This window comes from Phalangium opilio, unplaced genomic scaffold, assembly GCF_054372755.1.
Source record: "Phalangium opilio isolate 3A_F unplaced genomic scaffold, DU_Popi_V2 ptg000329l_1, whole genome shotgun sequence".
NCBI classification, from domain to species: Eukaryota; Metazoa; Arthropoda; class Arachnida; order Opiliones; family Phalangiidae; genus Phalangium; species Phalangium opilio.
The window spans coordinates 122,312-147,173 of record NW_028324226.1 but is presented as its reverse complement, the minus strand read 5'-3'; the positions used below and the strand labels follow the sequence as shown (position 1 = coordinate 147,173).

Sequence of the window (24,862 nt, the reverse complement as noted above, 5' to 3'; positions counted from 1 at the left end):
TAGACATTCGTGTAAGCAATAGATAGTTCATAAATTGCCGCTAGGGGCGCTGTGTACGTAGTTACGTATTTACTGACATCTAAAACATGATAAAATTCTGATAGACATTCGTGTAAGCAATAGATAGTTCATAAATTGCCGCTAGGGGCGCTGTGTACGTAGTTACGTATTTACTGACATCTAAAGCATGGTAAATTTTTGCAATGACGTCATATCCGGTGACGTGGCCAACGACGTAATATCCGGTGACGTGATCAATGACGTCAAATCCGATGACGTGATCAATGACGTCATATCCGGTGACGTGTCATGACGTCATATCCGGTGACGTCACCTATGACGTCATATCCGGTGACGTCAGCTATGACGTCAACGAGGTAATTGACTTGTGACGTCACGACAGATGTTAATGGTAATAGGTAATGATTGTCCATTCAGTTAGCCCTAGCGTTCATTCATTTAGGCCTAGCGTTCATTCATTTAGGCCTAGCAGTGTTCAGCTATTTGGATTTCGTGCCCGAAGTATGGCGCACCCGAGTCCGCGCATAGGAGCTTTTAGCGCCCCCCGACGTTGGAAATGTATTTGGTTGCAGGCAAAGGTCAGACTGCTATTTCGTTGCCTGGATGCCGTCGAGGTCAGACGGCTCATTCTTTGCCTGGAAGCCGTCGAGGTCAGACGGCTCATTCTTTGCCTGGAAACCGTCGTGGAGGTCGCTTGGAAAAACCTTTGCAGCCCAGCTGATCGTGATCCCGGCTTTTAAGGTCGATTCTTAATAGCTCTGCCATTTCGATGATCGTTTTTGCCGAGGACGCAAGCTGAATTCGACGCTCTTCAACTTACTTGGCAGCCATTGCTTCGCCTCGTGGTGCTTTAACAGTCCGTAAGCGTAAACTTTACAATAATCCAAACTCATCTAGCTCCCCTTAAATTATTTATTTTATTTCAAGTATTTAAATTAATTAGGTTGTGTTAAATGTTAGTGAATTTTATTTATTTATTTATTAAAAATCAAGTACCATAAATAAAATTTTACAACAAGATCTTGGACAAGAGAGAATTCCTTAATAATTAGTTTAGGCGCTATTATTATAAACTATTAAACGGGGTACGTAATTAATTTAGAGATAACGCGACAGATTTTCGGAAATCAGGTCCCGCCGAGAGAATTTTAAAACACGAGGACCCTAAGCCTAAATTAAGCCGTGTCTTATTAAACTCTAGTTATTTTACGGTTACTGTCTGTGGGAATAGTTTTAAAATAAATGGAAGGTTTTCCTAAAATTAGTTAAGGAGCTATTATTATAATCTATTAAACGGGGTACGTAATTAATTTAGAGATAACGCGACAGATTTTCGGAAATCATGTCCCGCCGAGAGAATTTTAAAACACGAGGACCCTAAGCCTAAATTAAGCCGTGTCTTATTAAACTCTAGTTATTTTACGGATACTGTCTGTGGGAATAGTTTTAAAATAAATGGAAGGTTTTCTTAAAATTAGTTTAGGGGCTATTATTAATTAATTTAGAGCTAAAGCGACAGATTTTCGAAAATCAAGTCCCGCAGAGATAGTTTTAAGACACGTGGACGTTTGCCCTAAGCCTAAGTTCAGCCTTGTCCAATTTCAACTCAAGATTTGTTTATGGGTTCTATCTGTGGGAATAGTTTTAAATAAGGGTTTTCCTAAAATTGGCGAAGAAGATATTTTAAATTATTATTCCATTAAAAGGGGCAAGCAATTTAGTTTAAATAAATTTCAGGTTTTCCTAAAATTAATTTAGGGGATATTTTAAATTAATTTCATTATTAAGCTGCGTAATTTAAAATAAATGAATGGCAAGTTTTTCCGAAATTAGTTTAGGGGATGTTTTAAATTAGTTTCATTATTAAGTTACATAATTTAATTTTAAATAAAGGGCCGCTTTTCTTAAAGCTATTTTCTATACAATTTTGGGAATTAGCTAGCGAGAGTATTTATTTAATTCGAGGTGGAATTCACGGTGGACAACTTTCTTAGGGTGGAAATTAGTTGGTGTAGTTCGTCTCGATTTATAAATTTGGTAGCCAGTTTTTTAATTAAGGACACGCTTTTCTTAAATTATTTAAATCTACGAGATTACTTTGTTAGTAGGCAATAGTTTAATATGTGTTATTAATATGTTTTAATTTATAGATGTGGATGACTTTCTTGGATTTTTCTGTCGCTGGTCATTCCGAGACTTATCCTTCCAGATGACATCCTTTGTTCCGATTGCCGCAAGACGAAGCTGTTCTGGACTCGCTATCTATCATTCCTGATGAGATGCTTCGTTGGATTCACGTTACATGATGTCGTCTGGACTTGCTCTTTCTCTTAGCGCTGACTTAAAGATATGGAGGAAATCATCGAAGCTAGAAGACACAAAATACATCTTTTTTACTTGCAATATTTTCATGTAACCACTTAACTTAATTTTTTTGCTTGCAAATTTTATTTGTAACTACTTATTATTTTTTTTCGCGTTCAAACTTTAACTTACACAACTCTTTAATATTTTTTTGGTTCGAAATTTTTGTAAACACTTTGGTTTTTTTGTTTATTATTGAATAAATTTTGCCTTAAACCTCGTTCTTTCTTTTCTTGAATTTTTTACATACTAGACTTGGTTTCAGTTTTTTTTTCTCTGGACTTAGGGGGATATTTTTGACCCTTTTTTTAAGCTTTTTACTTAAAAACAAGTGACAAAATACATTAAAAAACAATTTTTTTACAAAAAAAATTTTTTTTTGAAAAATTTATTAAAAAAATAAAAAATTTATAAAAAAACAATAAAAGAAGCATAAAAAATGTCAAAAAAACTACCCTAAGTGTTTTTTGACTATTTTTGCACCTTCCCCAATATCGAAACTTTAGATTTAAACTTAAGCTACCACCCCCAAGGTAAGCCTTGCGAGCCCAATTTAAATTTAATAAGTCCCTGGTTAACTCGGGAATTATTAAATTTAAACTAAAGCCCGCTGTGGAGCCCCCAAAACAAGGAAACTTCGTCCTTAGCATGGGATTTCCAATGAAAGTCCACTCGATGATTGAATTCCTCCACTCGATGATTGAATTCCTCCACTCGATGATTGAATTCCTCCACTCGATGATTGAATTCCTCCACTCGATGATTGAATTCCTCCACTCGATGATTGAATTCCTCCACTCGATGATTGAATTCCTCCACTCGATGATTGAATTCCTCCACTCGATGATTGAATTCCTCCACTCGAGAGAATGTTTCTGCGCAAGAGAAATTCTTATTAATATTAGAGAAAATGGAACATGCATAACTTCAAATTAAATTACCTTAAAATGAAAATCCACTTGAATATTCTTGCATGATGTGACGTAAAATGTTCGGGCAGAAGACAAATTATTATTATTTGACATAAATAGCACACTCCTAATATTAAACTAAATACCTTAGTATGGGGAAGTAGAATAATACCATAAAAACCTAAGCCTTGATTTAAACTCGCTCAAAATCGTGTTTACTTTTAAAGGATAAAGCGTATAAGCAACCTTCTACCTTAAACATAAATCATAAATTTATTTAGATCCTACAAAACTCCCTCAACGAGTTGCCAAACGCTTTTCCCCTAAAAATATTTATAATTAAAACTAGATACCTTAATACCGCAAAGGGAATCTCACCCTTAAAATACTGATTACGTTCATTATTCTTAAAAGGGAGGGCTAGGACCAGTTTTCACCTATTCCATATTTCAGCTTTTTATTCATGTCCTGGCGAAAAAAATCCCTAAAAAGAGAAGGACACAAGCTCTTTCCTTCTAAGAATAAATATAATAATAAATCATAAACTAAATATCCCAATAATTGCCTACAATGTTTGACAGGCTGTCGAAATAGTCTTTTTTGCTAATGAGATTCCCTTTAAACGGATAAAATCAAAGTGTAGACCTGAATTGAGAATGGAATTGTCCTGTTAATATTGCTAAAATTATTATTGATAAGATTTAATTACTTCACTGAGAGCCTAAAATATCTAAATTGCTTTCCTAGTGAGATTCAGTTTCAACGGATAAAATCAAAGTGTAGATCCGGAATTGTAATGGGTTCATTGACCTGATTAATATAGGGTGTATTTTGTCAAATAATAATAATTCATTCTAGAATCCAACATAAATTTCTCCTTTGGAAACGAATGATAGCTAAAAAAATAAAATCTATTCAATTCAAACAATCTAATACAAAATTAAAATTATTATCAGCTTAGATGGGCACAAGCATCTTGAATAACATTAATGCCACTTTCAAATAAATCATTTAACATAACTAGAAAGATAAATATTAATACGGTTTAGGGTCAATCTTGAAATATTTATCTAATAAACAATCACTTTAAACCGACTAAAAGATTGAATAGTAAAACCAGGAATAAATGCAATGCGCAATTAATTGGAAAAATTTAATAAGATTAATTTCAAATATTTTAGATAAGTACGACATAAATGTGAATCAAGAATACTGTGTGCCAAAATAAACTTCTAAATTCTACGGCTAACTTGTAACTACACAAATGTTACGGTGAAAACAAATGGGCTTGACACCCACAGGGCCGGAAATAAGAAAACTTTCATATAGAACATCTGTCCCCTCCTTTGACTAGAAAATTTATAGGACCTCGTTCACTAGTGTGTGCAAAAACTCCGCGTATCTCTAGTACAACCACAGTTATGAGCCTTCAAAGTTGGGTGTAATTATGGTGGGATGGGGGGGGGGCAAATAGGACTATAACATAGTCAAAGGACACCCCCATATCTTTAGTAGAACCACAGTTATGAACCCCCAAAGTTGGGTGGAATGCTATTCCTATCGAGGGGGTATGTTTGTGAACATTTTGCTTAATTACTCAGCCCCTGTTTGTCGTAACCCTGGGTTTCTACTAGGTTGGATGGGGGGGGGGGCAAATAGGACTATAACAAAGTCAAAGGACATCCCCATATCTCTATTAGAACCACAGTTATGAGCTTTCAAAGTTGGGTGTAATGCTTTTCCTACAGAGGTGGTATGTTTGTGAACCTTTAGCTTAATTACTCGGGATTCTAATATGGTTGGATGGAGGGGGGGGGGGCAAATAGGACTATAACATAGTCAAAGGACATCCCCATATCTCTAGTAGAACCACAGTTATGCGACTTCAAAGTTGAGTGTAATTATGCTGGGATGTGGGGGGGGGGGAAATAGGACCATAACATAGTCAAAGGACAATCCCATATCTCTAGTAGAACCACGGTCATGAGCCTTCAAAGTTGGGTGTAATTATGTTGGGATGGGGGGGGGGCAAATAGGACCATAACATAGTCAAAGGACAATCCCATATCTCTAGTAGAACCACAGTTATGCGACTTCAAAGTTGAGTGTAATTATGCTGGGATGGGGGGGGGCAAATAGGACCATAACATAGTCAAAGGACAATCCCATATCTCTAGTAGAACCACGGTCATGAGCCTTCAAAGTTGGGTGTAATTATGTTGGGATGGGGGGGGGGCAAATAGGACCATAACATAGTCAAAGGACAATCCCATATCTCTAGTAGAACCACAGTTATGCGACTTCAAAGTTGAGTGTAATTATGCTGGGATGGGGGGGGCAAATAGGACCATAACATAGTCAAAGGACAATCCCATATCTCTAGTAGAACCACAGTTATGCGACTTCAAAGTTGAGTGTAATTATGCTGGGATGGGGGGGGGGCAAATAGGACCATAACATAGTCAAAGGACAATCCCATATCTCTAGTAGAACCACGGTCATGAGCCTTCAAAGTTGGGTGTAATTATGCTGGGATGGGGGGGGGGGCAAATAGGACCATAACATAGTCAAAGGACAATCCCATATCTCTAGTAGAACCACAGTTATGCGACTTCAAAGTTGAGTGTAATTATGCTGGGATGGGGGGGGGGGCAAATAGGACCATAACATAGTCAAAGGACAATCCCATATCTCTAGTAGAACCACGGTCATGAGCCTTCAAAGTTGGGTGTATTTATGTTGGGATGGGGGGGGAGCAAATAGGACTATAACATAGTCAAAGAACATCCCCATATCTCTAGTAGAACCACAGTTATGAGCTTTCAAAGTTGGGTGTAATGCTATTCCTACGGAGGTGGTATGTTTGTGAACCTTTTGCTTAATTACTCGGGCTTCTAATATGGTGGGATGGAGGGGGGGCAAATAGGACTATAACATACTCAAAGGACATCCCCATATCTCTATTAGAACCACAGTTATGAGCTTTCAAAGTTGGGTGTAATGCTTTTCCTACGGAGGTGGTATGTTTGTGAACCTTTTGCTTAATTACTCGGGATTCTAATATGGTTGGATGGAGGGGGGGCAAATAGGACTATAACATAGTCAAAGGACATCCCCATATCTCTAGTAGAACCACAGTTATGAGCTTTCAAAGTTGGGTGTAATGCTATTCCTATCGAGGGGTATGTTTGTGAACATTTTGCTTAATTACTCAGCCCCTGTTTGTCGTAACCCTGGGTTTCTAATATGGTCGGATGGGGGGGGGGGCAAATAGGACTATAACATAGTCAGAGGACATCCCCATATCTCTAGTAGAACCACAGTTATGAGCTTTCAAAGTTGGGTGTAATGCTATTCCTACGGAGGTGGTATGTTTGTGAACCTTTTGCTTAATTACTCGGGCTTCTAATGTGGTTGGATTGGGGGGGGGGGCAAATAGGACTATAACATACTCAAAGGACAAAAACGACTTAACTCCTTTGACTAGAAAATTTATAGGACAATGTCCACTAGAGTGTGCAAAAATAGTATCGCGTGTTCTTGGTTAAGCTATCAAAACTTTGGGAAAATTCATTGGTCAAATTGGCCAGTGACCCCCTTGGTTTTTAAAAATAGTATGGGACATTTTAAATGTTATTGGACAATGTGTCCTGTGCTTATTTCCGGCCCTAGACACCCATATTTACACCAATAGATTTGTTAATTGAAAACATTTTAGAGAACTACAGTTACTTAGAAACCTAACTTCGGTGTTAATACATCTGCCGTTAAGGGTTTTCTACTCGCTTCAGTTAAGGGCCAAAAACCAAAGCAACAAAAGTGCATTAGTTATTTAGAACTAAGGAGTTCCAAATAACTACCATTATGTTTGGTAACCAATATATAAAATCAACTAAGGCTATGTTTTCTTCAAACAGACAATGGTCGTAATTAACAATCCTATTTGGCACGGTTAAGATACATTTTCCATTTGTAACGTTTAATTTCCATTTGGTTGCGATAAAACTTTGGTATTTAATCTAAATTAGCCCTTAAAATATAAATAAAATATTTACCTGGAAAGATCTCTTATACCACTACTGAAAGAGGCAACAGCAGAACAGCTTCCTTGAATCCGTGGTGCCAACGTGGTCCCGTAAGCCTTGGTAATAGTAGCACCAGCCAGTGGTGCCAACCAAAGTGGTCCCGTAAGCCTTGGTCGTAATTTACAAACGTATTTTGGCACGGTTGACCATAAATTTTCCACTTCCAACGCTTAATTTCCGATCGGTTGCGATAAAACTTTGTTATTTAATCAAAATTAACCCTTAAAATATAAATAAAATCAAAATATTTACCAGCAAAAATCGCACAGAAAATCGCAGCATCTCGTTCCCACGGAAATCGCTCCAAAAGAACCCAGAATGAATAGGCTTATTTTGGTGCAAATATAGACCACTAGATGGCGCTGCTGAAGTTAGGCAGACTTCAAAATATGGCGGGAGCGTGCGTTTCAATTTTATTGTTTCTATTTTCTAATATAATTAATAATTTAGTTAATTACAATTTACTAATGTCTTCTAAACAGCCCAAAACACTTTTAAAAAGTGGTACTGGAGTTTATGGATTCCTGCAGCTGGAAAAACCACCCTATAAACGTGTTTGTCTAATAGGTTGAAACCTGATATCATAGTAATTAAACTAATTCCTATGAAAGTTAATTCATTTTACATGGGACCCAGTTTTACGTTGATCTAGATCAAATAAAAGTTCTGAAATTAATATTCCAAAATCTTTGTTTGTTTTTGGCCTAATTATTCCTGTTCTTAATTAGAAAATTACTAAAATAAAAAAAGTAATGAAGAAAGAAGATGCTATGCCCCATAAAGAGGGTGTCCTGTAAGAATAATCGGGTTGCAATACACGTCAAAATGCTATCAGAAATTCCACCTAAAATGGTTCAATGGCGAGAGATGCGAGTCTTCCCTCCAGCATAGCCCCCTGGATCACGCGACTCGCGGACGCAGGCTGCTCGCGCTATAGAAGCCCGCCCAAAGAATTATTTTCCTATGTTAAAGCGCGTATCGGGGATTTTGCTCGAAAAATCAAAGCCGTCAGCTTTTAACATGGTCGTCTATGGGAGGAACACCGTTTTTTGGCCCTAATTTGGCAAATAATGGCTCAAATCTTTTGAAATTTGTCGCGTGATCCAGGGGGCTATGCCTACAGTAACGACAATGGTCAATAATACCAGAAGTATATAATAATTCTCTTCGAGAAGGTTAGTTTCGCCGACATGTGCGCTAGCTTCAAACGTTACAGCGAAAGCGTTCCTTGGTTACTTGAGGTAAAACTAACTAAAAATGGGCTAGACAATCTGGTAAAATCATGTATAATCTAATACTTTTAAAAGGTTTGTTTTGGACAAGGAGGATGCTGGGGTTGGGTTTTGTGCAGTGGTGTGCGAGTCCCGTTTTTTCGGTTTCGAGCCGAGTCCGAGTATCGAAACTAATTTCTTATCGAGTATCGAGCCGAGTCTCAAAAATACTTTCGAGTATCGAGTATTTAGATAGGTCAAATTTTGGTTCTTTCGAGTAATTATCGAGTCTCAAATATTGACTTGTCGAGTAGCAATTTTGTAAATTTCTTGAAAATAACGAAGATTTTCAATTATCTAACATCTAACTAGTTCAAAAAAATAGTGATCAATTAAACATTGAACAGGTGATTTTCAAAATAAATGATCATGAACTCATCGTCTGCTATAGTTGTAAGCCTCGGACTCGAGTATTTGTCGAGTATTTAAGATGTTAAAAAGCTACTTGAATCTGTCTCGAGTATCTCAATGTGTTGTTATCGAGTATCGAGTCGAGTACTCGGCTCGATACTCGAACCGAGTACTCGAACTTAACGAGTACTCGCACACCCCTGGTTTTTTATCTTGGAGACTTGGAAAACGGTTATAAGTACTGAATTTACAATTTTGACATTGGAAATTCAAATATCATTAGACACGTTGATTGATATTTAGTGGCAACTAGTCGCAAAATTGTAATAAGAAATAAAAGTTAACTGTTTTTTGATTTTGATACGCTACTCTTTCCTACAGTGAAAAATTCAAAATCAATTAGAACTTTCAGCTTACTTTTGTGCCTTTACGCGTTTCTTATTCTCACCAATTTAGAAATTTTATAATGGGACCAGTAAAAAAAACAATTAATGCAAGGGTCGCTGGCCCCAAGGACCAGTTTAATAATTCCAACATGAGGGGTCATTGGTCCCGAGGACCACTAACAAAATCCACCTTATTTCCAACCCTGGTCCGTAGTTTTCAGCTTTTGGCGCCCCATTTTCGGCCGTGGAAAAGGGTGAAGTTTGATCAGGTCGTCAGTACTTTCGGTGCCTTCCCGAGATCCGAACTGCAAGGACTCTGGAGGCTATGCTGAAGCTGAACTGAAGTGATTTAGTAATTTAGAATCCGTGATCCGTCGATTTGTTGACGCGGGTCGCTGTTATTTAATAATGGTGGCTTATAAATTTTAGTCGTGACTTTTGCGCTTTATAATAATAAAAATTAATTGAGTGTAAAGCTAAATTGTGCATTAACAATTGGAATTCTATTTGGATTAAAACCTGGATCGTGGGTAAGTCTCTAATGTTAATATATGTAGTATTTTTAATTGAGGGCTTAAGCCTTGGTTATAAGGGAAGGGGTAATGAAATGTTTTAATGAAAAAAATGGGGTTGGTAAAATTCGGAATCGGAAATCATAGTGTACCGCAAAATGGGACAATAATGAATGATGTATATATTTAGTGTTTGTATTTATTCCAAGTGTTTCTTCTTTCTTTTGCTATCGTACTTTGAATTAAGAAATATAACGTGAGACATTGTAGTGTTATATAAAACAATTGAAATAAAAAAGTGACAATATGGCTGTGGCTCGCGTTACCGGAGGTAATAACAAACTGCAGCTTCTTAACTTGCCGGAGGAAGTTCTGGACAAGATAGTATCGTACTTTAGTTACGACGAAATCAGTCGTTTGCGGGTCGTTTGTCCAAAGTTTAACAAATGCTGCCAACGATTACTTAATCGGGGTTTTTTGAGAGTGGAACGGTACCACGCGCAATGTTTGAGAGATATCAAAGCTCAGCTACCCAGACGAGAATCGGAAAGGAGAGATCACCCTCTGGCTAGGCATTCTGATATCCTAACGGCCATCGAAACGAGATTATCGCTACTTAGCATGACCTTCATGAAGTACGTTGATATGGGTCTCTGCTGCTTTATCCCTGGGAAAGTTATAGACGAAATCTATTTGGTCTTACGCAATATTCAAGCTACGGCTACTCCGCCTCGTTCTCACGAAATATTGCAAGAATTGCGAGATATCTCCTCAATGGCTATGGAACATTTTGACGAACATATTGTCCCTTTATTGAAACAAAGAATTGGGGCTTCTCGTCGCACCACCATCACTCTGACCCCCTCTACCACCTTCAAAATTTCTCCCCGTGGAAATAACACTTGTATCGGGAGCTCCCTTAAACAGGAACTTAAAAAGATACAATCAGGATTGAAACAAATGACGACTTACAGCGCCACCGTCAAAAAAGATCTGTTAGAATTGAAGAAGAAAACAACTGATCACGAACGCAAATTAGTCGAACTTCCCGACATCAAAAAGAGGCTGAAAGAATCGGATAAAAAACAAGCTGATACTAAACGTAATCAAGCTGAGAATGTAGCCTTGAAGAAGAAAATTAATGGGCTGGAAAAAAAGGTGACTGAACAACAACAACAAATTCAGGATCAAAATACGCGATTGGCTGAACAAGACGGTAAAATCGGAGAAATTAGCCGAAAATTATTGGAATACGATCGTCACGTGGCTTCAGTTTTAAGTCGTTCGAGAAACCAATGCTTATCTGAAGATTCCTTACCAAGTTCTTCCATGGTTAAGGTCTTAAATGTCAAGAAGGATGAGACAAAGGAAGAAAATGAAACTTCGGACGAAATTATTATCAAAAACGAAAAGATCTCTTCTCTGGACGAAGTCAAATCAAACCAAGAAAAAGACAAAGAGACCAGGGTTAGCTCGACCGAGGCCGTTCAAACAAGGAACATGTCTAAAAACATCAAGACTGCGGCTGCCAAGACCATGAACAAACGCAAAGTTTCCGCCGCTCCTCAAGAAAGAGATGGAAAACGTTTCAAACTAAAATAAATGATATATTCTAGCTCTTACCCAAATCCCCGTTATATATACAATATACATAGTTATTAAACCCTAGTGTACAAGGTATTTATTCTGGTGTTATTTTGCAGTATCTCAACTTTTTAAGTTCGAAATAACGAAATCAATTAAATCAAATTATTTAGGACTATTTTTTTATTACATAAATGAAGTTAAAAAAACCATAATTAAAAAAGAACAATTCTATGACAAAATTCTGTAAGGAGTGGGGATAAATAAACAAAAATCATTGAAAGTTAAAAAAGGAAATGAAATTTTATTGTAATTTCAAATTCTTTCAATCTATACCTAGATGACTGAGTGCGCATTGCATTGCCCAAAATATCTTTGGAGGAAGACATATAAACTTTAAATTAACTTTAACCTTGAAAAAAAAATATATATATTACAAAATGTTACTTATACACTTGCGTAGAACTTTGTTTAACTTTAGTCAGTTTAAGTCATCCAACGCTATTTCTTTCAACTCTAATCTCTTTAAATCAAGTTTATCACGGTTTGTTTTTAAAACATTAATCAGGAATAGATTTAATTTTAGAAGTAGGAATGGAGAACAGAGTAATCTGAGCGCGCGTCAAAGTCCCGGACCCCCTTCCACGGGACGTAGGGGTGTGAAAGAAGAGGCGGGAGGGTCATTGCGACAGAGGTATAAAGGACTTACGTATTTTTCGCCGTCCCCGTCAGCAACGTCATCAAAACGTAGTTTAAGTGAGCCAATAAGATAATTTAAACTTTTCGTTACGTGTTGGAGGGAGGGGCTCTATACGGGGCTATGAGTCGGACTGGAGTAAATACTAACCGTTCTCCATTCCTACTTCTAAAATTAAATCTATCCCTGCATTAATTGTTTATTTCGTATTTACAAACAAAAATTAAACTGTAATCGTTTAAATTTCCAATTCCAAGATTTTGCACCTCAAACGTTTATAAGAATGCTTCGAAAACGGCGCGACTTAAAAACAATACGTTGAACGGAATATTATTTGGAGTTGGAAGCGTCACGAGTGGTCTTTCATTGACTGCCATTTTAAACGTTAATCGTGATAAAATCTGGATTAAATGCGATGCCCCAGCGACTGAGGAGATTGATTTCTCTCACAGTCGATTGGTGGCTAGCGACCAAAAAGAGAAAGAATTACCATTTGATTTCAAACAGTTGTGGGGTTTTGTCAAACCTGAAAAATGGTACATCTTGGCCTCCATAATTGTAAGCTGACTCAATATAACCAAGAAGTGATATCTAGTTTATTAGGGAGAAGGTATAAATTCGCCACATTTTTAGCTTTATCTCCAGTCCAAACGTAGGTCCGGAGTTAATCCCCGCCTCTAAATTACAACCAGCATCTCATTGGTTCTTGAAAACTCGCGTCAGCGCGACGCGAATGACGAAAATTACGTATTTTCCGACTGAGGAGAGGCGAAATAGTTGGGCCTCCTTTTACGTCCCCCCTTGTATTTTGAAATGGGGCGAATACTTTGTCATCTTATAACTTCACCCTAATGAACTTGATTTCACTTCTTGATATAACTCAAAAATGAGACTATAGATAGTTTACACACACATGGAGGATTCATACCATTTACACCAGAAGGCCGGGCTACCTGGCGGACAAAAGCAGACCGGTTTTTGTCCTCCAGGTAGCCAGGCCTTCTGGTGTAAATGGTATGAATCCTCCATGTGTGTAAACTATCTATATAATGAATTTCTCAATATAATTGCAGAGTGCTCTTGTGGTCTCGTATTTAAACGTAAAAATCCCCATAACTTTGGGAGATTTAGTCAATGTAATATCGAAGTTTATTGACAAGAGTGTGGCCAACTCGGATTCATTTTTGAGCGAAATTCGAGGGCCCGTTCTGAAACTTTTTCAGTATTATTTGGCTCAGAGCTTCTTTACTTTCTTGTACATTTCTGGTTTGTCCATTTCCGGTGAAAGAATGTCTACCAGACTGAGAAGCGCTTTGTTCTCTTCCATTATCAAACAAGACATAGCTTTCTTTGATAATCACAAAACGGGCGAGATTTTAAGTAGACTCACGTCGGATGTCCAAGAGTTTAAAAGCGCTTTTAAAATGTGTATTTCTCAAGGATTGAGAAGTTCCACTCAAGTTAGCCCCTTTTTTGTTGTCATTTCCAGCGCAATTAGGGTTGAGACGAGGCTGTTTGTAATTGATGTTTAATTTAGGCGGTGGGATGCGTTATATCTTTGTATTTAATTTCGAGCAAGTTGACGGGATTAATGGTGATTATTTTACCGACTTTGATAATCGCTGGAGCAACTTTAGGATCGTTTTTGCGAGTTTTATCCAAAGCTGCGCAAGCTCAAGTAAATAAACACTCCCTTCGAGGAGGCGCGTCTATAATCAACGTGATATTAAAATTAGATTCGCTTTAGACTGGGAGAGCGTCCGCGGTAGCTGATGAGGCGATCGGTAATATTCGTACCGTTCGAGCTTTCGCTATGGAATCCAAAGAAATAGAGTAATCTCAAACAGGGTTCATACAAACCTGGAAAACTCAGGGAAATTAGGGAAATTTTAAGGTTTTAGTGAATTTGCAAACAGGAGCCGAGTAATTAAGAAAAATGTTCATAAACATTCCCTCCGTAGGGTTAACGTGGGCGTATTTGTATGTTACTTATGGGAGTGTCTCACTCATTGTTATTATGTTACTTATGGGACTGTATCACTTATTGGTATTGTGTTACTTATGGGAGTGTATCACTTATTGGTATTGCGTTACTTATGGTAGTGTATCACTTATTGGTATTGCGTTACTTATGGGAGTGTATCACTTATTGGTATTGCGTTACTTATGGGAGTGTATCACTTATTGGTATTGTGTTACTTATGAGAGTGTCTCACTTATTGTTATTATGTTATTATGGTGGCTTATCACTTACTGTTATATAACATTGGTTCTATTGGAGTTGCGTGAAAGTCCTTTACATACGTTAAAAAACCTGGAAAACTCTGGGAAAATATATTGGGGGAAACCTGGAAATCTCAGGGAAATTGGTTTTCCAGTAGTTGTATGAGCCTTGTCAAAATGAACGGCTGAAGAAAAAAAAAATAAGAAAATTGAATATTTATTTCCAAGCGTAGAATCTACGAAAATGAATGTTTGAAAGCCGAAACTTTGCAGACTAGTTTGGGTCTTGGTATCGGCGCTTTTCAAGGCGCTGTCAATTTAGCTTTGAATGGGATTGTATTGGGAGTTCTTGGATTTGGTGGTCTCCTCTTTTGCTCGGAAGAAATGTCAGCGGGCAGTTTAATGTCCTTTTTAGTGGCGTCTCAAACTATTCAAAGGTTAATTTATTTTAATCTCCCCCCCCCCCCAAATGTTAAATTAAACTTAAATATGCCGCTTAATTAGGTCCTTAACTCAGCTTTCCTTACTATTTGGTCTATATGTACGAGGTACCGCAGCTGGTTCCAGAATATTTCAGGTTATTAAGCTTATTAATGTTTTGGTTGGCGCAAATTAGCATTAATTTATTTAATTTTTTAGTATATTCAATTGAAACCATCTGTTAGTATCGAATCGGGGCTAATTATTGACAAAAATGCGGTAGAAGGGAATGTTGAATTTAAAAATGTTACGTTTTCCTATCCTACTAGACCGGAACAAGTAAAATTCACTTCCGTTTTAGTTCCGAAAAGAAGGTTTTCATTACAAAATGACTCCCCATCTTTAAGGTGGTTTTAAATGATTTTAACTTAACGCTACCGAAAGGGAAGATTGTAGCTCTTTGCGGCTTATCAGGAGGTGGAAAGTCAACGGTGGCCGCTTTGTTAGAAAGATTTTACGATATTGACAAAGGTGAAATATCCTTAGACGGTCGAGATATTCGAGATTTAAATCCTACGTGGTTAAGAGGGGAAGTTATTGGCTTTATTAATCAGGTATAAGATTGGGCCAAGAAGTGATATCTAGTTTATTAGCCTAGGAGAAGGTATAAATTCGCCACATTTCTAGCTTTATCTTCAGTCCGTCCGGAGTTAATCCCCCTTCTAAATTACAACCAGCATCTCATTGGTTCTTGAAAACTCACGTCAGCGCGACGCGAAAGACGAAAATTACGTATTTTCCGACTGAGGAGAGGCGAAATAGCCCGGTCTCCTTTTACGTCCCCCCCCCCCTTGTATTTTGAAAGGGGGACTGGGACTATGGCGCGCGAATACTTAGGAAACTTAAACCCTCTCCCTAATAAACTAGATATCACTTCTTGATTGGGCTTATTCCGTTTTCCCCGTTAAGATCTGAATTATTTTGTGTCAAATGAACAGGAACCAGTCTTGTTCGCCACTTCCGTTTTAGAAAATATACGGTACGGAAGACCAGACGCCAGTGACGAAGAGGTTTACCAGGCGGCCAAGTTAGCCAACGCTTTTGACTTTGTGTCAAATTTCCCCCAAGGTTTTAACACTGTTTTAGGTGAAAGAGGAGTGACCATATCGGGTGGTCAAAAACAACGTATCGCTATTGCTAGAGCCCTATTGAAAGATCCAACCATTCTTATCTTAGACGAAGCAACTAGGTATGACTTCAAGATTGAAGGAGAGAGAGAGGGATGGCGTGGAAACCCCCATACCTATAACGTTGTCTCTGTACCCCCACCCTACCGCACCGAAGTCCTCCCAGTATCCTCACCGTTTAGGTAGGGTCGTGCAGTATGAAATCGTAAAGGACGCCCCCCCCCCTCTGTCTTAAAAATAAAAGCTTGTTCTCATTCAAAACAATGGCGCTACGCGGCAGCACTTACCAATCGCCTACCTTAGGGTATGGGCGTGCGCGAGGTACACTGGGAGAGTTACGGTGCTGCAGGTAGCCCGTCATCATTTCCAATCCACCTTACCTCATTTATCCCTGGTTTAAGTCTATTCCCGATTATTTTCGCTGAGTGTTTGTTTGATTGGTTGGCAGCGCATTAGATACGGAGTCGGAGGCAGCAGTCCAAGATGCCTTGTCTAAAGTTGTCAAGGGTCGTACTGTCTTGGTTATTGCTCATCGTTTGAGTACCATTCAAAATTCCGATTTAATTGCCGTTATTGCGAATGGAAAAGTGGCCGAAGTAAATAATATGCTAATTAATGTCATTTATTTGCGTAACCCGTTCCTTTTTCAGCTTGGAAATCATTATCAACTTCAAAAATTGAAGGGATTATATTGGCAATTAACTCAACAACAAATTATTTACGATAAAAATTAAAATAATTTATTATTATTGTTAAGGATTGTTTACAAATTTTATTTTCAATGATATAAATCCGTAATCTGATTATCCAATAAAGATTAATTTTGAACTCGTGTTGATCGTCAGTTTGAATTTCGCGGCTTTTCGCAGCCTTCCCCGACGTCACCGTCCCACGTGACAACAATATGGCGGTGCGCGGCGTTACAGATTGAATCATTAAACCGAGCAGCGTGACTTCATTTTGTTTTTAATTATTTTTGGACAGTACTAAGTTATAATTAATAATAAATTATGTCCAAAGGAGTTCTTAAAGTGTAAGTATATGTATTAAATACTTTCGTCTATAAATATTACGTAAACTGAAAATTGTTTAAGTTTCTCGCTAAGCCTTGGTTAATTTTTATCGTGTTCAGCCTTGCTAGTGGTGATGTTGATGGGAAATTTAAACAGTTTTTTAGTCGCGTCAGCGCCGTCAATAAAAAGAATGGACCTTTCGAGGTAATTAAAATTAACTAAATTAAATCGCCTTCATTTATATATTGATTAAATTAAATTAAATTTATCCCGAAAGATGATATTCTGTGTTGGTAACTTTTTTGGGGATGACAATAGTGAATGGGAAGATTATGTTAGTGGTAAAGCTCAAGGTATTAAATGATTTATCATAAAGAAATGATGAAAATATGTTTAGAATTTATTGGAAGTTTATTTTAGCTCCAATTGTGACTTATATTCTTGGACCCTGTAAGCCAGAACACTGCAAATACTTTCCCTCCGCAGATGGATGTGAAATATGTCCTAATATTGTTTATCTAGGTTTGTTTGTTTGTTTCCTTTTTAAAACTCCCATTTTCCTCGATTAGAACTGTCAAGTTTAAATTAATTTCTAGGCAAAAAGGGTATTCTTACGGGCTCATCTGGTTTAAAAGTCGCTTATTTAAGCGGAAATGAAAGCAAAGATTCTGAGGATTGGACATTTAATCTACAAGAAATTGGCGAATTCCAAGAATCTGTTGTTGAAGCCGCTGGTTTTAAAGGAGTTGATGTTTTGTTAACATCCCAATGGCCCAAGGGAGTAACTAAATACGCAAAACCTCCAGTAACTAATTAATTACTTTAATTAGTATTAATTCAAAAATTTTGAAAAATGAAAACTTACCTTTTATTTTTTAATCCAGGATAATTTTGATGTTTCAAATACCGGATCGGAACTTTTAGCCAAATTAGCTCAAAGTTTGATGCCTCGGTATCATTTTGCCGGGTTGGAAGGACTTAATTACGAAAGATTACCTTATAGAAATCATAGAATATTGAATGAAAAACCACGTCATTGCACTAGATTTATTTCATTAGGAAAAGTTGGAAATACAACAAAAACAAAAGTAATTATTATTAATTACCCATTTAAAATTAATTAATAATTATTAATTACCTATTTAGTATTTAATTCATTTATTAAAATTAGTTATTAATAATTTTATTTAATTAAATTAAAGTGGCTTTACGCATTTTCAATTGTTCCTTTATCAACAATAACGACATCTGAATTAACTCAACAACCTCCAGATGTAACTGAGTGTCCCTTTATTTTTTCTTCAGCCCAAATGAGATTGACTCAAAATGTAAAAAGTCTTGGTTAATTAAAATTTTAATTTTTTAACCACTAATTTTAATTATAGGTTGAAAAATCAGCCCAGTTTTTTTATGACCTTGATTCTACACATTCTGATTTTAAACGTAAAAAACATCAAGGAAATAATAATCAGTTTGATCAGCAGAGAAACAAGAAACAAAAATATGATCATCATCGTAAGTTTAATTAACTTTAATTTTAATTAAATAGTTAATAACTTGAGTGATAATTTGTTTTTATTAATTTTATTAATTAGCAAAACCCATGGGACCTTGTTGGTTTTGTTTGGGAAGTCCTGAAGCAGAAAAACATCTCGTTATTAGTGTTGGAGATTTTGTTAGTTAACTTTGAAATTAATTCCTAATCTGTTAATTATTAATTAATTAATAAATTTGAATTTGTAGGTTTATGTAGCCTTAGCCAAAGGAGCTTTAGTTCCTGATCATGTTTTAATTCTACCCATTGGACATTATCAATCAACGATATATTTAACAGATGATGTTTTAGAAGAAGTTGAAAAATATAAAGTTGCATTACGTTTTTTTTATAAATCTAAAGGAAAAGGAGTTGTCTTTTATGAAAGAAACTTTAAATCGCCCCATTTACAAATTCAGGTTTGAAATTTAGTTAATTTATAATTATTTTAAGCCTTAATTTATAATTAATTTAAGCCTTAATTTATAATTAAATTTAAGCCTTAATTTATAATTAATTTAAGCCTTAATTTATAATTAAATTTAAGCCTTAATTTATAATTAATTTATAATTATTTTAAGCCTTAATTTATAATTATTTTAAGCCTTAATTTATAATTAATTTAAGCCTTAATTTATAATTAATTTAAGCCTTAATTTATAATTAATTTAAGCCTTAATTTATAATTAATTTAAGCCTTAATTTATAATTAATTTAAGCCTTAATTTATAATTAAAGCCTTAATTTATAATTAATTTAAGCCTTAATTTATAATTAATTTAAGCCTTAATTTATAATTAATTTATAATTAATTTAAGCCTTAATTTATAATTAATTTATAATTAATTTAAGCCTTAATTTATAATTATTAATTAATTTAGGCCTTAATTTATAATTAATTTAGGCCTTAATTAACTAATTAATTAAACATATTCAGGTGATTCCAGTTTCAAATTCAATCTCTTCTAATGTCAAGGATGTCTTTGTTGAATATGGAAAAGATCAGAATTACGTTTTAGATGAAATTCCAAAACATACCGATTTAAAACAGGTATTTAATATTATTTTTTAAATTAATTATTAATAGAATTAGGGCTAATTATTATAATTATTTATTCTTCCAGATTGTAAGGCAAGGAATTCCTTATTTCTTTGTGGAATTACCAAATAGAGAAAAGTTATTTCATCGGATTAATAAGAGATTCTCTCTTCATTTTGGACGCGAAGTTTTGACAAGTTCTGAACTTTTGAATTTACCCGGTAAAGAAGATTGGAAAAATTGTAGTAGAAGTAAAGAGGAAGAAAGCGCTCTAGTAGCTCAGTTTCGAAAAGAATTTCAAAAATTTGATTTCACATTAGCGGAATAAATTTATTTAAGCTACATTTTGTTTTTATTTTTAGTACATTTTTAATTTATTTATTTATTATTTGTTGATTGATGAAGGTTGCTTCAATCTTTTATCATTCATATGAATCATGTAATCGAAAAATGTGTATTCATTATGTTGATAATATTCGGGAACTTGGTATGATTTGCCATCACTGCTCGAGCTTCCCGATGATGATGAACCTTTTCCCAAAAATGTAATTTTAATTTAATATTGAAAATTCCAGCTAAGCCTTTCAGAAGGCTCATTGTGACGTCACCCATGCTATTTGCCCATAGAACCAAAGCGGTACCAAACATGGCCGCCCACTGCCAAAGCTAAACACGTGACGTTTTACCCAGACACTGACGTCACAACTGAGATAGCTCTATAGAGTGCTGTCAGAAGCGCCGGTGTGACGTCACCCATGCTGTTTTCCCATAAAGAAAAAACGGTAACTGTCATGGCCGCCCATTGCTAAAGGCAGACTCGTGACGTTTAACCTTGGATCTGACGTCACAACTGACAGCACTCTATTGAAAATTTCAGCTAAGCCTTGGCTTAAAACTCACTTTGTGGCGGAGGTTTTGGTGTTGGTGGCCTGTTGGAACTTGAACCTGATGATAACCTCGTCAAAATAGGTTTTATCTGAAATATAAATTAATTTTTGAGTTAATTACCATTAATTTTAACGAAAGTTACGAACCTTTTGCAAAAATTGCAACTGAAGAACGTTTTTCGTAGCCATTTTTTCTCCTTGACCTTTTCCTTTTGACTTACACTAGATGGCGGTAAAAATCAACCTTCAGTCACGTGATTATTGTGTCGTCTGCTAGTTGCGTTTGACATTATGGCGGTAAGTGATTGATTAACGGTATTATATTTATATCCGGAATAATTAATTAAAAAATGCAGCGAATGTCGAGAATGAAGAAGGAAATTGAAGCGCTAAGGAATAGCCCTCCGTTTGGTATAAGTGCTTGGACTATTGATGACAGTTTAGTGAATTTGGGAGCCAGTAAGTTTGGATAGTGAAAAACTATTTCTAGGCCTAATCAGCTTTAGCTTAGGTATCGCCGGCTGCGAAGGAACTCCTTACGAAAATGGAGTTTTCCAATTAGAAGTTCAAATTCCCGATAGATATCCCTTTGAACCTCCTCGAGTTAGCTTCAAAACTCCAATCTATCATCCAAACATTGATTCTGCTGGAAGAATTTGTTTGGACATTCTAAAAGCTCAACCCCATGGATGCTGGACTCCAGCCTTGAATATTTCCACCGTTTTGTCCAGCATTTTGCTTTTAATGAATACTCCTAACCCTGATGACCCTTTGGCCAATGAAATTGTAAGTAAATATTTTGTTATAGCTCCTTTAGAGCCAGCCCTCCTTAAGCCTTGGTGCAGAGGGTCATTGACCTTGCCCATCCCTTACTCAACGCTAAGCCTTGGTCCCATAAGCGGCCTTAAATGAATGAGTACTCAATATTTTAGGCTGTAGAATACAAATCAAATTATGAACTTTTTGAAAAGAAGGCAAAGAAATTGACATTGGAAAAAGCTATTACAGTTTCAAGTAAAGAAGCCGTTAATTTGGGGGAACCCGCTACTAAAAAATTAAAAAAATAAATTCCAACAAGAGAAAATAATTAGAATTAATTTTATTTTCATTAAACCAAAAATTAGCTTGAACATAATGATAATATTTTTATAAATTTGAAACAAATCATAAATAAAACATTTCCACGTATTTAAATTAATTGAGCAATATTATTATTGATTAAATTAATCTTAGATTATATAAAAAATACCAGTTAGATGATTTATCAATTCAATATATATTTATTAGCAATTTTGAATTTTCCTGAATCATTTTTTCCTTTTATAAATTTTATCAAGTAATCCAAAAAATACAATAGCTGGAATATCACTTTTTTCCGTTACTTCTTGAACACGTTTGGCAATTTTATTATATATTTCGAGTTCATAGCTCTCGAATTGTGATAGAATACCAAGTTTATTATAAATATTCTTAACTTTGGAAACAGCTTCTTCGGAATTGACTCCGTAATTTTCCTAAAGATAGTTTATTAATTAGTAAAATTGCCCCCAATTATAATTAATTACCCTTAATTAACCTCTAATATTAGTTTGTCCTGAGGAGTCGCTTGTTTATAAGCAGTTACAATTGGCCAGCTGCATTTTGCATCTTCAATATCAGTTCCGATTTTCCCCGTTATTTTTGGGTCGCCAAAACAATCCAAAATATCATCCTGGACTTGAAAGTAATGTCCGATACTTAAGAGAATGTCTTCTACTTCTTTAGTAAACGCCTCCTTTTTACCCGCCTGTTAATTATTTCTTATTAATTAATTACATTCCCTTAATTACTTCTATATACTTAATTACCAACCAGAATTACGCCCAATTTAACAGGCAAATAAATAGTATAATAAGCAGTCTTGTGAATTACGATAGAGTCGTATCTTTCAGGGGTATAAGAGGTTAAATTTGGTTTGGTATCAATTGGAGTTGATAACATGTCCAAACTTTGACCACTAGAAGTCCATAACGTCACCTAAATTAAGTTTAATTAAATTTTAATTGAGTTCAATTAAAATTTCAAATTATATTACTAACATCGTGAAAAGTCTCTATTAAATCTAAGTAACAAGGAAGATGGGAAAAATGCCTTTTCAAAATTATGTAAATAGCTTGATCCATCAAAACTGCGTCATTAATGGCGTTAAAGCCAACCCCTTTCTAGAAACGTAATAATAATAGAGTTTATCAACACAATAAAAATTATAATCAAGAAGTGATATCTAGTTTATTAGGGAGAAGGTATAATATGCCTTAGTATTGGCGCGCCATAGTCCCAGTCCCCCTTTCAAAATACAAGGGGGGGGGGAACGTAAAAGGAGGCCGGGCTATTTCGCCTCTCCCCCTTTCACAATACAAGGGGGGACGTAAAAGGAGGCCGGGCTATTTCGCCTCTCCCCTTTTCAAAATACAAGGGGGGGATGTAAAAGGAGGCCGGGCTATTTCGCCTCTCCCCCTTTCAAAATACAAGGGGGGGATGTAAAAGGAGGCCGGGCTATTTCGCCTCTCCCCCTTTCAAAATACAAGGGGGGGGGACGTAAAAGGAGGCCGGGCTATTTCGCCTCTCCCCCTTTCAAAATACAAGGGGGGGGGGACGTAAAAGGAGGCCGGGCTAGCCTATTTCGCCTCTCCTCAGTCGGAAAATATGACTGTAATTTTCGTCATTCGCGTCGCGCTGCTGACGTGAGTTTTCAAGAACCAATGAGATGCTGGTTGTAATTTAGAGGCGGGGTTTAACTCCGGACAGGCTACGTTTGGACTGGAGATAAAGCTAGATTATAAATGTGGCGAACTTATACCTTCTCCCTAATAAACTAGATATCACTTCTTGTTATAATACAATGAAAAAAAAAACATACAATCCTGTACCAACAATCCTGACCTCTCCTTGTTAAAGATTTATCCATGACATCATCAAGGATAATTAAAAACGCTTGAAGCTAATTAATTAATTAATTAATTAATTGTTTATAATCTTTTAATTAGTTATATTAGATAATTGAGTAGTTAAATTAATCACCATTTCGACACACCAGCCAAGAAGCCGGGCTAAATTTAAATTTTCAGCCGTTAATTCAGTATCGGAAGCTACTATTTGAAAGGTTTTAACCAAAGCTATTCCGCGATTTTTTTTGCCATGAGGGACATTATAATATAGACCCTTTTCAATCCAATCCGAGACTTCTTTTAGATTTTTTAACTCTAATTCTTTCCTAATTGTTGTAGAAAATTCGGTAAAAACGTCGTCAAACGCGGATAATTCTGTATCCATTTTGGGCTCTTTTAAGCTGTTGTTTTAAAGTTTAAAGTTTATTTAAAATTGGTTTGCAAGTTAAATTAATTAAATTGAATCTAAATTTGGTAGAAATTTAATGTGAAAACCTTACTTCTTTTCAACGTTGCTAATAGAGTGTGTATTTCTTGTAAAATCCGCACTTTTAAAAAGACTGAGAGATTTATACTGAATATTCCTCTTAATGGAAAAGTGGAAATTTTGCCGATTTATTAAATTTATTTTATTGAAATTATTTTTCCGCAAGTTTTTATTAATAACTAAAGAACCTGTTTCCACGAAACCAGCGAAAACTCGCGTCCTAAACATTTTTAAGCCGGTTTGGTAAGATAATTTATGCACACTTTCGGAATCGGTAAGTTATTTATGAACTTATGCTGCTGCCATAGTTTTAGTTTGAATCGTTGGCACCTGCAGGAAAAAATACCGCATAAAATAATAGGGGGTAGGTAATTTACTTTCGATGGCCACGTTATATATGATTATGGGATTTAATAATAATTATGACTTTTAAACAACGAGAAGTAGCTGTCAAAAAATGTGCCACATGCATGATGCCACGCTCTTATTTCAAGGTTACGGAAGCGCCAAACATCAAAGAAGCCGCGTAAAAAAATGGATGGACTTACTAAATTGCGAAGTTTTTATTTGCAAAGCTATGAGTGTGGTGCGTGCGATATTGCATAGTTTTTATTTGCAAAACTATGAGTGTGGTGCGTGCGATATTGCATAGTTTTTATTTGCAAAACTATGAGTGTGGTGCGTGCGATATTGCATAGTTTTTATTTGCAAAACTATGAGTGTGGTGCGTGCGATATTAAAGAAGGGTCAATAAAATCCAGTTCGTGTAAACTAGACTATTTTACATATTTCAGCCAATAATCGTTTTTGCAAATAAGAGCAGTTATTTAGGTTGTGCCGTGTTTCTATTTGTCCCTCTCGATTCAAATTGGGATGAAATGAATGGGCGGAAACGTAGATGGCTTTTTGCAAAATTAGTTTGGTAAATTAGGATGTACCAGATTTCTATTTGTCAGTTTGTCC

At 35.9% G+C, this 24,862-nt stretch overlaps 5 protein-coding genes and 2 long non-coding RNA genes across 7 annotated transcripts; 5 read left to right on the top strand and 2 right to left on the bottom strand.

Annotated features, from left to right (window-relative positions):
• The first annotated feature begins 712 nt into the window (after positions 1 to 712).
• LOC149610128 (uncharacterized) lies at positions 713 to 2,605 on the top strand. The gene is made up of 2 exons (XR_016376485.1): positions 713 to 881; positions 2,172 to 2,605. It is a non-coding gene; the product is annotated as an uncharacterized LOC149610128 (long non-coding RNA).
• A 5,879-nt stretch (positions 2,606 to 8,484) lies between these two features.
• Positions 8,485 to 16,846, top strand: LOC149610126 (mitochondrial potassium channel ATP-binding subunit-like). The gene is made up of 14 exons (XM_089858737.1): positions 8,485 to 8,622; positions 8,689 to 9,919; positions 11,826 to 12,029; positions 12,440 to 12,740; positions 13,256 to 13,642; positions 13,720 to 13,860; positions 13,930 to 14,015; positions 14,639 to 14,842; positions 14,910 to 14,982; positions 15,045 to 15,164; positions 15,233 to 15,439; positions 15,824 to 16,074; positions 16,461 to 16,608; positions 16,663 to 16,846. The coding sequence occupies exons 3-14, from the start codon at positions 11,926 to 11,928 to the stop codon at positions 16,744 to 16,746; spliced, it is 2,106 nt and encodes a 701-aa protein (XP_089714863.1). The 5' UTR covers positions 8,485 to 8,622; positions 8,689 to 9,919; positions 11,826 to 11,925; the 3' UTR covers positions 16,747 to 16,846.
• Positions 9,916 to 11,787, top strand: pall (F-box protein pallbearer). The gene has a single exon (XM_089858740.1). The coding sequence runs from the start codon at positions 10,208 to 10,210 to the stop codon at positions 11,501 to 11,503; it is 1,296 nt and encodes a 431-aa protein (XP_089714866.1). The 5' UTR covers positions 9,916 to 10,207; the 3' UTR covers positions 11,504 to 11,787.
• Positions 16,802 to 19,940, top strand: LOC149610125 (pre-mRNA splicing factor CWF19L1). The gene is made up of 12 exons (XM_089858738.1): positions 16,802 to 17,045; positions 17,145 to 17,229; positions 17,303 to 17,378; positions 17,446 to 17,547; positions 17,622 to 17,830; positions 17,910 to 18,113; positions 18,228 to 18,353; positions 18,411 to 18,540; positions 18,621 to 18,700; positions 18,769 to 18,978; positions 19,497 to 19,610; positions 19,684 to 19,940. The coding sequence occupies exons 1-12, from the start codon at positions 17,023 to 17,025 to the stop codon at positions 19,924 to 19,926; spliced, it is 1,602 nt and encodes a 533-aa protein (XP_089714864.1). The 5' UTR covers positions 16,802 to 17,022; the 3' UTR covers positions 19,927 to 19,940.
• On the bottom strand, positions 19,903 to 20,740 carry LOC149610124 (uncharacterized). The gene is made up of 3 exons (XR_016376483.1): positions 20,633 to 20,740; positions 20,499 to 20,574; positions 19,903 to 20,129 (listed from the first exon to the last, which is right to left on the bottom strand). It is a non-coding gene; the product is annotated as an uncharacterized LOC149610124 (long non-coding RNA).
• Positions 20,642 to 21,683, top strand: LOC149610123 (ubiquitin-conjugating enzyme E2 T-like). The gene is made up of 4 exons (XM_089858744.1): positions 20,642 to 20,782; positions 20,842 to 20,944; positions 20,997 to 21,271; positions 21,418 to 21,683. Exons 1-4 carry the CDS (start codon positions 20,777 to 20,779, stop codon positions 21,550 to 21,552), a joined length of 519 nt encoding a protein of 172 aa, XP_089714870.1. The 5' UTR covers positions 20,642 to 20,776; the 3' UTR covers positions 21,553 to 21,683.
• LOC149610122 (uncharacterized) lies at positions 21,570 to 24,127 on the bottom strand. The gene is made up of 7 exons (XM_089858741.1): positions 23,913 to 24,127; positions 23,546 to 23,813; positions 23,385 to 23,465; positions 22,564 to 22,686; positions 22,337 to 22,501; positions 22,062 to 22,271; positions 21,570 to 21,999 (listed from the first exon to the last, which is right to left on the bottom strand). The coding sequence occupies exons 1-7, from the start codon at positions 24,125 to 24,127 to the stop codon at positions 21,793 to 21,795; spliced, it is 1,269 nt and encodes a 422-aa protein (XP_089714867.1). The 3' UTR covers positions 21,570 to 21,792.
• Positions 24,128 to 24,862: the final 735 nt, after the last annotated feature.

Bases quoted from the DNA above. Each gene is read 5' to 3' on its own strand.
- pall (XM_089858740.1), top strand. From the start codon at position 10,208: ATGGCTGTGGCTCGCGTTACCGGAGGTAATAACAAACTGCAGCTTCTT.
- LOC149610126 (XM_089858737.1), top strand. From the start codon at position 11,926: ATGTTACTTATACACTTGCGTAGAACTTTGTTTAACTTTAGTCAGTTT. The intron at 12,741-13,255 runs GTAAGCTGACTC...ATATAATTGCAG, and splicing joins ACATCTTGGCCTCCATAATT to AGTGCTCTTGTGGTCTCGTA. The intron at 16,075-16,460 runs GTATGACTTCAA...ATTGGTTGGCAG, and splicing joins ATCTTAGACGAAGCAACTAG to CGCATTAGATACGGAGTCGG.
- LOC149610125 (XM_089858738.1), top strand. From the start codon at position 17,023: ATGTCCAAAGGAGTTCTTAAAGT. The intron at 17,046-17,144 runs GTAAGTATATGT...TATCGTGTTCAG, and splicing joins TCCAAAGGAGTTCTTAAAGT to CCTTGCTAGTGGTGATGTTG. The intron at 18,701-18,768 runs GTTAGTTAACTT...TTGAATTTGTAG, and splicing joins TTATTAGTGTTGGAGATTTT to GTTTATGTAGCCTTAGCCAA.
- LOC149610123 (XM_089858744.1), top strand. The intron at 20,945-20,996 runs GTAAGTTTGGAT...GCTTTAGCTTAG, and splicing joins TTTAGTGAATTTGGGAGCCA to GTATCGCCGGCTGCGAAGGA. The intron at 21,272-21,417 runs GTAAGTAAATAT...TCAATATTTTAG, and splicing joins ACCCTTTGGCCAATGAAATT to GCTGTAGAATACAAATCAAA.
- LOC149610122 (XM_089858741.1), bottom strand. From the start codon at position 24,127: ATGTTTAGGACGCGAGTTTTCGCTGGTTTCGTGGAAACAGGTTCTTTA. The intron at 22,502-22,563 runs GTTAGTAATATA...AACTTAATTTAG, and splicing joins TAATAGAGACTTTTCACGAT to GTGACGTTATGGACTTCTAG. The intron at 22,272-22,336 runs GTTGGTAATTAA...AATAATTAACAG, and splicing joins TTAAATTGGGCGTAATTCTG to GCGGGTAAAAAGGAGGCGTT.